This window comes from Sturnira hondurensis, unplaced genomic scaffold (assembly GCF_014824575.4).
Source record: "Sturnira hondurensis isolate 20B ecotype Veracruz unplaced genomic scaffold, ASM1482457v3 Scaffold0009244, whole genome shotgun sequence".
Taxonomy (NCBI): domain Eukaryota; kingdom Metazoa; phylum Chordata; class Mammalia; order Chiroptera; family Phyllostomidae; genus Sturnira; species Sturnira hondurensis.
Window position 1 is genome coordinate 3,421,139 of NW_028081875.1, and position 16,220 is coordinate 3,437,358.

At 37.5% G+C, this 16,220-nt stretch overlaps 1 protein-coding gene across 1 annotated transcript in view; it reads right to left on the reverse strand.

Annotated features, from left to right (window-relative positions):
* Positions 1 to 16,220, reverse strand: part of KIZ (kizuna centrosomal protein) — a 174,062-nt gene that overhangs the window by 28,797 nt on the left and 129,045 nt on the right. The window contains 2 exon segments of the mRNA XM_037057014.1: positions 2,349 to 2,445; positions 6,254 to 6,355. Coding sequence (XP_036912909.1) covers positions 2,349 to 2,445; positions 6,254 to 6,355 — 199 coding nt within the window.

The following is a 16,220-nucleotide window of genomic DNA, read 5'->3' on the forward strand; positions in this document are numbered from 1 at the left end:
TACCACATCACAATGAAATGAGCACGTATAAATGTGCTAAGAGTATCTCTTTGCATCTTTTATAGCTTGTGTGTATTAATCTGCAACGCTTATTAAGAAAACCATTGCTATGCAAAGCAGCACCCAATCCCTTTCTCTGGCTTTTCAACAGAGTACACTGTTTAGCCAATAGGATGGACCCTCTGGCCCTCATTCTGCATTCATTGCAGGCAACATTTGCACAATGTATCTCTCAAAGGCAGCTGAAAAGAAGGCCTTAATACTCATGTAAACAACTGCAAACCAATTACTTAATGAATCAGGCCCACACATAATGAGGTGCAGACAAAGAGCTATAAATGTAGTTTTGCACCCAAGCCACTGCTTTAAAGTAAAATCCCTCAGCTGTAGTTTGGGCTTAACTAGCACATCATAATTATTGTTTCTGGGACATCAGAGGAAGCCATTTTTTTTAAGGTCTAGCAGGGTCTTTTTTTTTTTTTAAGGTTGCTCATCAGCTCACTGACAAAAAAGAGTGAGGAAGAATTTTTAAAAGTGCTACAGCAGCACTGGCACTGTTATGTTTATTCTCAAGTACTGGTTTTGAGACCACTTGTAAAAGCAATAAAGCATGAGGAGTGACTGCAGTGAGTGGGATCTTTAAATGTAAGCCTCTAAATAATTTCAGTGAATCCAGGCACAAACAGCAAAACTGGAGCTCTCCAAAGCCCAAGGTGGTATATTAACAACACCAAATCCAGCATAAGAACAAAGCCAGATAAATCCAAACCCACTTACTGGGCTCCCAGACCTTTTCCTCACTGGATTAGAATCAAAGCTTCTTCAAGATTTTTTTTTCTTAAAAGGGGTGATGTGATTACTTGTAATTTATTTAAGAAATTAATTTCATGCACAAACAACAGTAGTAACAAAAGGCCCCTGACTCAAATTGAGAAGAAAAAAGTTTGATTTTATAGTGAAATATAGATGTAAGACATGAAATGATCAGGCTGAGAAAAAATGCTGTACAAAATCCAACAGCTTTCTGAATATATTTTTAAAATATGTGAAGAATATATATAAAGAAAAGGTTATGAAGAATTGTTTTTAATGCCTCTAAAATATAATAAAAACATTTCTAACCATCTATAAAAACTAAATGTATGCATTATGCCAACTGGTAACATTAAGCCCTAAAAAACACCTGTAGAATTTACTGTCTTTTAGAATTTATTTTAGAAGACCTAGAACTTGCATTTATAGTATAATTATAAAAATATAATACCATAATACTCTTCCTGACCCATAATTTATCTTTCACTTTCTTTGAAACCATGGATGAAAACTCAGGTATTAAAGGTAATAATTTCTCATAATTAAATAAGTAATTTCTAAAACTAAACTTATCAGGTTACTAAAAGCAAGAATTCAATTTCAGAAAATCACTATTATTTAAAAATATCCCAGGTCCTAGAAATATTGTAATGTTTTTCAAAATATAAACAAAAAAGCATTTAAAAATACTGTATTTCTGGATCAAATCATTTCATCTTTTAGGGTACTAGAAATGTAAAGTTCCTGTTTTAAAATTTCAATGGGGTAATAAGCAGTTAATTCAAATGTACTGCAATCATCACAAAGACTTTTTAATATGAGAAATGTTACTAGAAAAGGAAACTTGTCCTGTTTTAAATTATATTTATCCCAAATCAGGAAAGGTAGGTATTTCATCAGACGATTGCTTCTCTTCCCATCTATAAATTCTTCCTAAGTGACTCAATGTCACAGCATCATTAGTGTTGAATGCTGATGACAAATCCAGCATACAACTCACTTGTCATTGCTTGAAAAATGTACAAGAAGTGCTACAGTTTAACAAATGTGAAAAAATAAATTTTGTTCCTTATGAAAAATAAGCAAGAAAGTATCTAACCCAAATATTTAGTAAAAAAGAGGAGTACAAAAAGAAATATCCAGCAATTGTTGGCATGTATATCAGCTCTCTCAGAAAGAAAAAACAGGCCACTTTATTTCCTTTAAGGTTTGATGTTTTCTCTTTGCCCTTTTCCATTGTGTGGCCTCTAAGCAGCCCTAGTGAGAGCAGCTGTAGACACTAATTTGTGGTTCACTGAGGTGTCAATTGAGTCTTCAACCAAGGAAACAACAGCTGCAAAACATAATTGGCTCTGGTGCAAATATTTTCAAATGTATACTAAAGTTTCAACTGTTAGTTTAGATAAACAAAACCCCCAAACCATAACATTCTATCACACCACACAACAAAATAATATGCAGCTAAAGTCTGATTCACTGTGTAGTGGCATTTCTCTTCTCGTTGCCACTATTCAGAACGGGTTTCATGACTTTACCTTAACAAAGGATTTCCTTCGTTAGAGGAAAAACTAGCTTCTGAAGTAATTTTGTTAGTTGTCTTTGTCTTCAATGTACTGCTACCAATGTTCGAACCTGTGACAAGTGCAAACAGGAGACACAGTGTTAGCCTCCATGCAGCAAGGGTTGCAATGAAGAAAGAAGGGACCTCACAGTAACTTTGATAAAACAAATAGCAACAGAGGAAGATGCTGTTCAAGCCACAGAAAGCAAGGAGCTTCTGAGGCAAGGAATAACATGTTAGTATGTATGTATATTATGTATGTACATATGTATGTATTCACTTATTCTTCATCTGAGGATATGTCTATTGATTTTAGAAGGAGAGGAAGAGAGATAGAGGGAGAGAACACCTATTGGTTGCCTCCTATATGCACTCCAAACGGGGAATGAACCCCCAACCTAGGTATGTGCCCTGCCTGGGAGTCAAACCTGCAACCTTGAGATAATACTTCAATTAACCAAGCCACCTGGCCAGGGCTCAAAGAACACCATTTTAAATGGCCAAGATGCATGTGTAAACACATGGGCCTTAAATACAGCATCAAGCTAAGATAATGGGTGCTAGGAACCAGGTCTCAAAATAACTGACACTCTTAGATGATGGTTGCTCACACTGAAATGGGGTGCAGAGTGAGAGGTCCCCAAAGTCCCTGCAGCCCTTGGTTGGGGGGAGAGTGGATGATATGGCTTAAGATACTCTTCATAGCAATGGCAAGTGGATAGCCATGTCCTTCCTGAAGGGAAGAGTGCTACCACTTGGGTAAAAGGTCTAAGTGACTTTCAGAACATGTAGTGCCTAATATGAGGTCATGTAGGAAGCTCTCGGTCATAATTTTAAAATAGGGGGCTGGTCTGCTGTGAAGGAGAGAGAGTAAAGGGGAGTCACCGTGTAGCGGCCATGAAGTTTGAAAGGATGTAGAAGGGCCCCCACAGGTCCACCATAAGGCCTGATGTGTAAGGAGGTGCCAAATGGTTTTGGATTAAGAGTTGGGGTAAGAAAGAGGAGACCCACTGGGAAACCTGGCTGGAGAACACGGGGGCACAGCTGAGGAGCTGGAAATTGTGGTACCTCCATAAACAAGTATGGATTAGTGGGAGAAGCCTGAGATGCTGAACTGTGGCTGGGAATGCTGAGCCATGGACTTCCACTTTTTTGAAAGATGGTACCTCTGACTGGCATATTCTGAAACTGGCCTGGGTTGGCAAAGGGGGGGCAGAATTATGTGTTTTGGGGTGTTTTAAAGGGAGTGGGATTTAACATCACAAATCTGCCATCATTCTGAATCTGTATAACCTTTAAATAAACAACCCCTTTCCTTTTTCACCAAATTTTCTGCATTGGGAGTCACACTTCTTGGTGGTAGGCAATAGAACCCTACAGCTGTTACAGAAAAGCACAGGCAGGGTTCTGTAACACCACCACCCACCTTTTAGTCTCTCTGCCTAATCTTCTTTTTCCATCTTGCAGAGGAGATTGAATCTCCACTGAAAAACTTCAAGGGCACTCCTTAACAAGCCTGAAAATGTTGATTGGGAAGATGCCCAATGTACCTCTTTCCCTGGAGTTGGGGGAACTCCATGGTGCCCCCAGCTTGCAGGGAAATTCCTGACTTGTGCATCCTTAGAACCCTCAGCCTTGGATGTGTCTGTTATAAATCTGATTTTTAAGTGGCAACTGCCCAAGATCACAGATAGACAGTGCATGGGCATCTCAGCAAAAGTCATTTGCCAAGTTTCTAACCTGTAATCTGCTGGTCTGTATATATAACCTCTGTAGCAGAGTGATTCTCTTGATAACTCAGCTTGAGCAGGGTCAGCATTTGCTTTACAGGACCAGGCAATTTCAGATATAAAAAAAGGCACGAGGTTTAAGTGGCTTTTCTTAGAGAGAGGTCCAGAGACAAAGACCGAAGACATCTGATGTAGAAAGTAATTGAAATATGCACTTCTTCAATAGTTAGATTTGGGGGTGGCTTCTGAGTTCAGAGTGCACATCCCCACCACTACCTGGAATAGTGCTATGAATTTTAACACTGGTACCTGGCTTCCATATCCCTCCGCCCTCCCAGCCTACTTCCTGCTTCTTTTTGGAGCTCAGAAAAGTCCTTAGGATCAGAGTAAGAATGAGAATGAAAAAGTAATGCATGGTCAAATGTAAAATAAATACTAACGGTAGTATCTAACAATGACATCCAACAGTATTAGAAGCACTTCTAAGATGCTGATGATGGAAAATTTAGAATCCTTCAAAGCACGTAGTGTAGTTTAGAGTGTGGAGTGAGCAAACTGAATCTAGGGGTGTTTTACTGCAAAACCTATGAAGTATCACTTCACTTATGAATAAATTAACAAAATATTAATGATTAATATTAATAGTGCTATCATTTTAATACACATCCAATGGATTACAACTTATATCAAATGTACTCATCCTTTGAACATGTCCAATTAACTATCCAAAAATACACTTACCAAAAACGTATTTGTGGAGTCACCTTCCAAACTACGTATGTCTGCTAACCAGTTATAATTCTTAATAAGAGACATTACTCTGTTGGGGCCTCACTTGTAAAATGAAGGGTTTGGATACATACTTTCTAAGATCCCTCTGGGTTCTAATTCTGTCACTCAAGTAAAGAAGGTGATGAAAAGGAAACATTTAAGGGCTCACAAGTGCTGTATCTTTCCATTAGGGGCAGAGGCACTGTTTTATACCTCAACAAACTACAATGTCTCATGTTTGTGGTGTTCAAATAACCACCATCGCCAACACAGCCAGCCCTCCCTGGGGGTCTTCCACTAACAGGCACAGTGCTTGGTATTTAACCTGCAATGGCTCACTGAATTCTCAAAACCACCAAAATAAATTAAGTTTTCAGCAACTAATCCTAACACTAATATTATCTAGGAAATAGCTCATCAAAGATAAGTCTGATGCACCATAAGTATGTCCCTCAAAAAAATGTTTGTCTGGTGAATATAAATGGGAAATCTGAGTATGGACAGGGCATTACGTGATATTAAGAAATCATTATTCATTCTCATAGGTGAAATTATGGCATAGTGAAATTATGTAAAAGTAATGTTGACGTTTACACCCTTCTGTATTAATTCATTTGCTTTCACAAATGGAACTGAGGTGATATACTAAGAAAAGGGTGTAATAAAATAAAAACCACTGAAAATAATAAAACCATAATAAACTATAAAAAACAGAAAATTGCACTTAAACTTTCTAGATTAAAGAAAATACATGAAAGCCTAAAACTAGTTCTTACCACCCCAAACCCCAAAATTCTGGTGAGAGAGGATAGCCTAAGATGATGGTCCTCATTGATGAATAAGAAATTGGAAGATATGTCCTGGAAGGTGTGGCTCAGTTGGTTGGGTGTCATCCCACAAACTGAAAGGTTGATGATTCAATTGCTGGCCAGGGTACACGCCCGGGTTTGGGCTGTGTGCTCCGTACCCCATTGTGGCACTTGCAAAAGACAACCAATCAATGTTTCTCTCTTTCTCTCTACCTTCCCCTCTCTCTAAAATTTAAAACAAGTTTAAAAAGAAGAAGAAATTGGTAGATGTGATAAGAAAAGTACTTTGAAGTATCTTCTGTGGTATTTAGTGACAAGTTAGTATCACGATACACACAGGTAGAATCTGAGTCTTGAGGGGCCAGCACTTATGCATGAGGGAAGACTTTTCCAAACTCTCTTTCATTAATGATTGAAAAAAGTACTAGTTCATTCTGACCCAGTGACAATGTTACAAAGCAAACTCCAGAAACCTTCAAAGAATGATCACTCTTCCCTGAACACAGCACTGGCCACTACCCTTGGTCTCCTAGACATTGATTTCAAGTGCTGAATCCTCCCTTGCTTACCTGACAGTTGTGATGCAGAAGCATCCTTTTGGAATCTGTCTTCAGTTTGATTTGTATTATATTCAAGGGTAGACTGCTTCAGCAACTGGTAGCCTTTTGTTTCTACAGATTACAAAAAAAGGCAAAAATAACTGGATAGCTACATGCAAAAAAAAGAAGTTGGACTCTTACATCGTACAGAAAAATCAACTCAGATGTGATTAAAGACTTAAATCTAAAACCTGAAATTATTAAATTTTTAGAAGATAACAAAGGATAAAATCTTCGAGACTTTTGATTTGGCAATGATTTCTTGGGTGACCAAAAAGCACAGTTAACAAGATACAAAACAGACAAACAGGACTACATTAAACTTTTGTGTGTCAAAGGAAACAACGAAGTGAAAAGGCAAAGTATGCAATGGAAGAAAACACTTAAAATCATGTATTTGATAAGGGGTTCATATCTAGAACATATAAGGAATTTATATAACTTGACAGCAACAAAAAATAAATAACCTTATTAAAATGGAAAAGGATTTAAATAGACATTTCTCCATAGAAGATATATAAATGACCAATAAGCACATGAAAAGATGCTCAAAAATCACTAATTATTAGGGAAATGTAGACCAAAACCACAATGAGCTATCACCTCATACCTGTCAGGATGGCCAGTATAAAAAAAAAAACAACCAGAAAATAAGAGTGTTGTTAAGGATGTGAGTAAGTTGGAACCCTTGTGCACTGTTAGTTGGTATGTTAAATGGTACAGCTACTATGGAAAATAATATGGAGCCTCCTCAACAAATTAAAAACAGAATTACCATATGATCCAACAATTCCACTTCTAGTTATATATCGACAAAAACTGAAAACATAATCTCAAAGAGTTATTGGAACACCTTTGTTTATCACAGCATTATTCATTATAGCCAAGAGGTAGAAGCAACCCAAACATCCATCAATAGTTGAATGGATAAAGAATATCTGGCATATACATACAATATTGTACAGCTTTAAAAAGAAGGAAATTCTATTATATACTACAGCATGAATAAACCTTAAGGACATGATACTAAGTGAAATGAGCCAAATATTGTATGATTCCACTTATATGAAGTATCAAAAGTGGTCAAAATTTTAGAAACAGAAAGGGAAAAGTTATTACTAAAGGCTGAGTGGGAAGGGGGAGGGGTATTAGTGTTTAGTGGGTAAAGTACTTCAATATTGCAAGATGAAAAAGTTCTAGAGATCTGCTGAACATGAATATATTTAACACTGTTTACTGTATACTTAAAAATGGTTAAGATGGTAAATTTAATGCTACATATTTTTTACATAATTTTTAAAAAGTAGTGAACAGATATCCCTATTTGTCCATGACAATTCAGGTTTATGTCTGTTGTTCCAGTATAATTATTAATAGAATCCACTTCTGTTATTAAAGTTTCCTAATTTAGATAATAAATGATATGGTTATCCTACTTAGGAGACATACAAGGTCTGTCCATTAGGTATCCAGCCATGTAATATGAATAATTGAGACATTCACTGAAGAAGATACAAGAAACATTGTACATAGGACAATGATGCCTCAGTCCTCTTCAAAGTAGGTACCTTGGGACCTCACAAAGTTCTCCCAATTGCCATCAGCTGTCCCATCATATTTTCCTGAATCTCATGGATGGTCTGAAATCTCTTTCCTTTCAAAGGTGAATTTAGTTTTGGGAAAAGGCAGAAGTGGCAGGGCACCAAATCTGGGGTGTAGTGGGGCTAAGTTACCTGAATGATTTGATGTTTTGCAAAAAAACTCTGCATAAGACATGATGCATGAGCAGGCACATTGTTGTGATGAAGCTGCCAATCACCAGCTGCCCATAGTTGCAGGCCTTCTGAGTCATCTGAATAGTTTCCAGAGAGGGATGTTCAAGCTTAACTCAAAATTTGATGCAGATTCATTGCTGTATTCACTCAATCATTTTGAAAGCAACGGCCACACAGTCCATATGCTCACTCTGTGGCATCTACTGTACCCAATGACAAGTACAGTGAAACCATCATTGTTCACATATACACTTTCCAGTCCACTCACCTTGGCTGCCAGGTTACATTGATGTTGCACAAACTGTTTTCACTACATTAACCATGGCTGGACTTTCTCTGGACAGACATCCCATATAAAACAAATGCAATGCAGTGGCATAGTTGGGCATAGTGGGCATAGCTGGAATGGTTGGGTTTTTAAAAAAACATGGTAAAAATACTTGAACACTGATTGTGTATTTGATGATATTGATAAATTATTATTAATTGTTTTAGGTGTGAGAAAATACACAGAAATACTATATTTTCTACTACGTAGTGAGAAGTTTCTAAAATTCTTCCTACTTTTCCAATGCATAAAGATTATTCTTTGAATTGTCCCTTTTTAGACACTCTGAAAACAAAAAACAATTTAGTTGAACCTAGTTTTCAAGACTCAAAGACAGGTTGTGTGTTTATCTGAAGTAGCCAAATTGCAGTCATTATTTTGAGTGCGTCTGTGGATAGACTCAACTCATGGAAAAATGGTATCTCTCCACTCTAGACCTTGCAGCAGCCACTGTAGGAATGAATGAACCAGAAGAAACAGTACTAAAAACCTCGGTCCATCCTCTGTTCACTTCGAAGCACTCCCTCCTCTGCCTCTCAGGCTCTCACATTTGAGTGCAGGTGTCCAAGGCTGGATGAATGGTAGGAGCATCAGAAAGAATAATAATAGCAGCAGGATGAGCTCAGAGACCCAGAGCTGAGAACACAGAGAGCATATGCAGGGAGCAAAGCCAGGTGCACCAAAGGGATTAGCAGCAGCCTGACCTGGCTCAGATTCACAGCACACCCTAAACCCTGTAGAGCTTCTAACAGCATGTATTGTAAGTTAAGGTGGGTAAGATTGTTGGGAAAAACAATCAATAAATATCACATATGTAAGGCACCCAAGTAACACAACATTGCCTGCTACCTCAAGTCTCAAGGATAGCTGGGTAAAATGGAGGATGGAGAATTAGAGTGTTAGCACAGACATAACAAAACAGTATCCGCGTTTACATCTTCAGTGTGGCTACAGATAAAAGGTTCCTGCTCTTATGTTAGCACCAGGGGCTGGCAATCACCTTCCTGCTTCTGCTGACTCCATTTAAGAACTTAACCACAAGGCCTTATTATTGGATTAGAACTATTATCACAACAAAGAATAAAAATATAATTTATCTTGCCTTACTGAGAATCAATCAAGGAAAAAGTTTTAAAATGAGCATATTTTGGAGCATTAAATGTCATGTAATTAAAATATGCACAGGCAGGGCTATTAATTCTGGAAATAATAAATTCTAAGGTAATACTTTTTAACATTGCTAGATTGTGAAGTCAGTTTGGCACACTGGAAGTAGTATTTAGAAAAAGTTAATAAACAAAACACCCAATGCAGTGCATGCAGAGGGGAAGGTATTGTGATGCATAACTTCTGGCAGTGTATGTTGAGTATTGGTTTGGGGAGAAAATGTTTCTTGGTGTAGTTTAGTCCCAGTGTCCTAAAATGGCTCCAATAGGGTGGCATCATAACACTCTCCAACTAATCCTAATATCTATTTTACTTCAGATTTTCTGTAAGATAAATTGGGGGGGCATTAATAAAATCAAAGACAGTGTGATTTCTTAAAAGGTACAGAATCATTATAAAAAGATGAAAATGCTCTATTTTGTTTTTATTTTATGAAGGTCAACCAAAAAGTTACTCAACTTTTAGGATACAAGTCCTAAATGACCCTATGCTAGTTTTGTATTCAATTATACTTATTTGCTCAAGGGAAAGTGGCAAGGATAGAAACTCATATTTTAAAAAAAGAAAAAAAGAGTTGTTTATTAATAAACAAACATTCCTGGTGGCTGTAAGCCAGAGTTGGGGGTTCCTCTTGTCTACTGTTCTAAGATAAATCATTTGACTTTAGTGAGTTGGCTCTCATACTTCTCAGAATCAGGAAAATGTGCTACGAGGGGGAACACAAGAAACCCTGGAATTTATTTATAAAAATTGTGTATTCATTCTTACATGTTTAAACTTCAGTCACCTTCAAAGTATTCTCCATTTGATGCAATACACCTATGGAGATGTTCTTTCTACTGCTCAAATAAGTTTCTAGACTCATCAATTTTGATGCCTTTTTAGTGACTCTCACTTTTTGTTTTACCTCTTTCACAACAGCAAGACTTTTTTTATTCAGGGAAACAAACAAAAGAAGTCGCTTGGGGTGAGACTGGGTGAACAGGGAGGGTGAGGCATGGAGGTCATGCTACTTTTTGGTCAAAAACTGCTGAACACGCAGCATTGTGTGGGCAGGTGTGCTCGTACATCACCCATTATAAAATGGGCAAATGTGTTGAATCTTCAAAAAAAATTCATTGATGCCAAACACAGCCTCTCACAACAACCAGCCAGCTGGTACACTGATACATATGGGTTGCCCTAGAACACTCATCTAGCAGGGGCAAGCCTGCACTACAAAGGGGCCTACACTCCAGAAGATAATTACGTTTTTTTTTTGGGGGGGGGGGTCCCACCTCATTTATTTTCAGGAGGGATTTTTTGTGAAAAAATATCAAGCTAGTAGTTGCAACATTTCAGATTTAGGGGGATTAAGTATTTTGTCCAAATACAACACAGAACTGATGTTTTTATTGGAAGGAAGAAATGTGAATTCATTCTTAGCAGCAAGGAACCATTTTACTATTCTGGAAAAGATAGGCCATTCCCACGTTCCACAGGCTTTCCATTCTGGTTCCCTTCCTTATTTAAGAGCTTGAACTAATTGGTCTGTGGGCTTTCCCTTCTTCAATGCTGCCTGAGCCTGCTTTCAACTGTACAGCAGTACTGCAGTGAGACAGTTCATTTCTCCTACCCTATGCAACTAGAGCATACCCCTTTTTGAACCATGCCTCCTCACTGGTATTTGATCCTTAAACCTGTGGTCCTTTTCTAAGTGGAGAATCACTGAAACCGACATGGACAATTTTTATCTGAGATGTAGTGGCCCTGACATAGTAATAAAAGTTTGGTTATATTAATACTGGGGACTGCTGGGCATCTATCCCCTTCAGCTCCTGCCACACATCCTTCCTCTAATGGTTTAAGGGCAAAGTGAAATTTAAAATGTAAAAGGATTAAGTGCATTTCTATGAAGGAATAAATAGAAATTGAGGCAGGACCCAGAAACACCAAACCAGCTGGAGAAATCTAGCAGATAATCAGAACTGGGAGTTGTTCTCCGTGTATGTATCACACCCTTATTCACCCTTATTTTAGTCAGAAGAACTGCACCAAACAACATATAGAGGACTGGGAGACGAGCCAAAAAGGAAAAAAAAACAAAATTAATATTTGGTTAAAAAAAGGAACAGGAGAGGTTGCAAGCTACATAGCCTGTGTAGCAACAAGGGAAGAGGGTTCAACATAGATATTGTAAATATATTGTAAATGCAGACACTTTCCGCAGCCAAGCAGGAAACACACACAAAAAGTGACTTTGCTCAGGTGAGAGCAGTGAGAGGGGTGACACAACACAAGCCCTGTCCACTGGGGAGAGCTATTATTCTCTGGTCAACTGCTGCTGGGGGGTGGGGTGGGAAGTAGCCTTAGTCTTGCTAGATTTCTGCACAGGCCAAACAAAACATACTTGCAATGTTGAAACTAGATGGTGACAAGCAATTGTTTCTGTGTTGCAAGAAAACTTCCTGAAAAACTTCGGCCAAGGGATACAAGCTGCTTGTCAGAAAAGCTTACTCAGTTGAAAGAGAAAACAGACCATTATCAAAGGAGGCTGCATTGTGACAACTGCATGGAGATTTTTAAGTAGCTGTCTATTTCAAATGGACCAGATTTCAGATTATTTGGAAATAAGGGTATTCTTTTTGCTAGACATGCTCAAATAATTCAGATATCTTCCAGGAATAGTCTAGAAGACTTGGCTAGGAGGCCAACTTCATAAATCAAAAAAGGCAAAGCTAGGAATGTGAGGTGGTGGCAACTCAAGCCAAGGCTTTTGATAGTGAAGAATCAAATGGTGAAAAGCTGCACTCACTATTTTGACCTGGAAATTCATAGTTATTAAAGGAATGAATGAACAAACAGAAGCAAAGGTAACAAATCTAAAGGTTTACTTTAGCCTGCTATAAACAAGGTAGGGACATGGTTAAAATAATTCTTAGGGGAAAAGACTTTAATCTTCTCAACAGGTGAGTAAACTCATAAGTCTTTAATGAGTGGCTTCCTGGGACTCCAGGGGAACACTGCCTTGCATTAGTAATGTCAAACTCTCAGAAAACAATTGAGCAATGAAAATTATTAGAGAAAACAATTATTTCTAAAGAATACAGTTATGTTCAATTAGAATACTCTGATACACACTGAAACAAACATCCATGCATACTCAAGCTTTTCAGTTCTGGATCTCTCAGTTAAGCATCTATTTCATATTCAAATCTGTGTTAAGATTTAGTTTAAAAAGTTTAAAAATTGCAGTTTAATACAAAAAATAAGGCAGGAGGTCCAGGGGCTAAAATCTATCCTTAGCTATTAATTCCAGACTGATAACACAATGAAATAAATATATTTTCCCAGTCTCCAATCTTCTTACAAAGTGGTGATAAACCTCTGAGACTGTTTTTTTTCTTTTTGATATGCATTTTGAGTTTAGAAAATGGAAACTGATAGAGAAACAAAATGAAACATGCTGAATAAAGGGAGGAAGAGGAAGGATGATGTTGAGAGAAAACCGCAACTTCTCAGCTTTTATTCTCTTTTATATGCAAATGTACACCTGCTAAAATATTTCTAAATCTACAAATAAAAAGAAAAAGAAAATATCTGATGAACAAGTGCTTTTAGCAACCAATTACAAGAGTAAGATAAATATGTCCTTCACCAGCCTCTATGGGGTGTCTCCCAGGCAGAGAATCTGCCCAGAGCTTTTGCAGAAATCCCTAATGAAAAAAGAAGAGTTGAGTCCAGAAAAGGAATAACAAAGGGAGATGCAAACAATACTATCACTATAGCTAGGGAAAAAAATGACCTTGAACTGCAAATATCTGGGCATGTCTGAGTAAGGAAGGATAATTACCATTCCTATATGAGGTGTGTAGAATTTTTTAAATTAAATTTTAAAATTATTTCCTGTCGACTGAATTTCCCAGTGATGTTTTCATGTGTATGTATATTCATGCAATTTTCTTTTTCACAAAATATACTACATGTGTCGCTGATGCAGCAAACCCAGTTGTTATTGTAAAATAAAACAAAAGTTGTGGGATATATTGTATTTCTAAAATTAATTCTAAACATAAATATTATCACATAAAATTCAGAAACCACTTACCTAGTAATCTGCTCAAATGAAAATGAGAAAATATTAGGAAATTGGTACTTTATACTGAAAATACAGAAACTCATCTATATTTAGGAATTATTTTTGTTTAAGGCCATAAGTCTATGTGAATGTGAAAAACATAGGTTGGGCCCACTTTTCATAACCAGACTTCCCACTCACTCTACCAGTTGCTCTGGGCCTGTCAATCTATTCAGGTTTCTCAGGTCTCTCACAGAGAGAGTTGTTGTACAGAGAAACTCCTAAGCCACAGGGCCGAATCCGGCCCTCCACCTTGGTTTACCTGGCCTGGCACCTTATTTCTACCTGGCGAAATCGCCAAGCTCCCACTTAACTGTTAAGGAATAGTTATATTTATACAGTCCTAAAATTACATTTGGCCCTTTGAAGGCAACCACAAGGCTGATGTGACCCCCCCGGTGAAAATGAGTTTGGCACCCCTGTCCTAAAGCATATGAATGAGTTGCTTGGATTAACTAAAAATGTATTAAACACTTAAATATAAGACCTGAAACCATAAAACTACTAGAAGACAACATAGGTGATAAACTTTTTGACATCGGTCTTAACAATAATTTTCCTGATTTATCTCCTTGGGCAAGGGAAACAAAAGAAAAAATAAACAAATGGGACATCAAACTAAAAAAGTTGTTGCACAGTAGAGGAAACCATCAAGAAAACAAAAAGCCTACTGAATGGAAGAGGATAGTCACCAATGACAAAATTTATAAAGAACTCATACAACACCAAAAAAAAAAATCCAATTAAAAAATGGGCAGAAGACCTGACCAGACTCTCCAGAGAGGATACACAGGTAGCCAATAGAGTATGAAAAGATGCTCAACATCACTAATCCTCAGAGAAAAGCAAATTAGAACTACAATGAGAGATCACTTCACACCTGTCAGAATAGCTATGGTCAATAAATCAACAAACAACAAGGGGTGTGAAGAAGAGAGAAACCTCATTCACAGCTGGTGGGACTGCAAATTGATGTAGCCACTATGGAGGAACCTTGATAAATTAAAAATAGAACTGCCTTGTGACTCAGCAATACAACTTCTATGTGAGGAAATCCAAAACACTAATTTGAAAAGATATGTGCACACTATGTTCATTGCTGTGTTATTTATAATAGCCAAGATATGGAAGCAACCTAAGTACCTATCAACAGAAGACTGGATAAAGATGTGATACATATATACAACAGACTATTACTCAGCCATAAAAAAGAATAAAATCTTACCATTTGAGACAGATGGGTGGACCTACAAGTTTATATGTTGAGTGAAAGTCAGTCAGGTAAAGACAAATACAATTTCATATGATTTCACTTTTATGTGGAATCTAAAAAAATAGAAGAAATAAACAAAGCAAAAACAGACTTATAGATACAGAGAACTGAGGGTTGCCAGATGGGAAGGGGTTTGGGGACTGGGTGAAAAAGGTGAAGATGTCTCAGCCCTCTTTCCTCTTTTCCCAAAGCCACCACCCCCTAACCCTACACCCACCAGAGCTGTCAGCCTGTTCTCTATGAGTCTGTCTCTATTTTGCTTGTTAGTTCAGTTTGTTCATTAGATTCCACGTGAGTGAAATCATACGGTATTTGTCTTTCTCTGACTGGCTTAGTTCACTTAGCATAATGCTCTCCAGGTCCATCTATGCTGTTGCAGAGGGTAAAATTTTTTTCCCTTTTATGGGAGTCGTATTCCACTGTGTAAATGTCCCACAGCTGTTTTATCCACTCATCTACTGATGGACAATTGAGCTGCTTCCATATCTTAGCAATTTTAAATAACACTACAATGAATATAGGAGTGCCTATCTTCTTTCAAATTAGTATTTCAGGTTTCTTTGTATAAATTCCAGAAGTGGAACTGCTGGGTTATAAGGCAGATCCGTTTTTAATTTTTTGAGATATCTCCATAGTGCTTCCCACAGTGGCTGTACCAGTCTGCATTTCCACCAACAGTACACAAGGGTTCCTTTCCCCACATCCTTCCCAGCACTTGTTGCAGTGTGGTGATTGTGGGGGGTGGGGCGAGGGAGTATTAAGGAGGATAAATGGTAATGAAAAAATACAAAATAAAAATTCCGAAAAATATTTTAAAAAGGAAAAGGTGAAGAGATTAGAAAGGACAAATTGGTAGTCACAACATAGTTATAGGGATATAAGTACTGCATAGGGAATATAGTCAATAATATTGTAATAACTATGTATGATGACAGGTGGGTACTAGACTTACTGAGGGAGTCACTTTGTAAGTTATATAAATGCTTAACCACTACACTATACATCTGAAAGTAATATGAAATGTCAACTGTAAATGGAAAAAAAAATCCTGTCTATCCAGAACCTTAGAATGTGACCCTAGTAGTTAAGAATCTCAAGATTAAATCCTCCTGGATTTACAGTGGTCCTAAATCCAATGACTGGTGTCCTGAGAGGAAGAGCGGACACAGAAGACACAGAAAAGAAAGTGATGTAAAGATGTAGTTAGAGATTGGAGTTATGCTGCCATAAACCAGAACCTACAGAAGCTGAAAGAGGCAAGGAAGTATTTTCCCTTG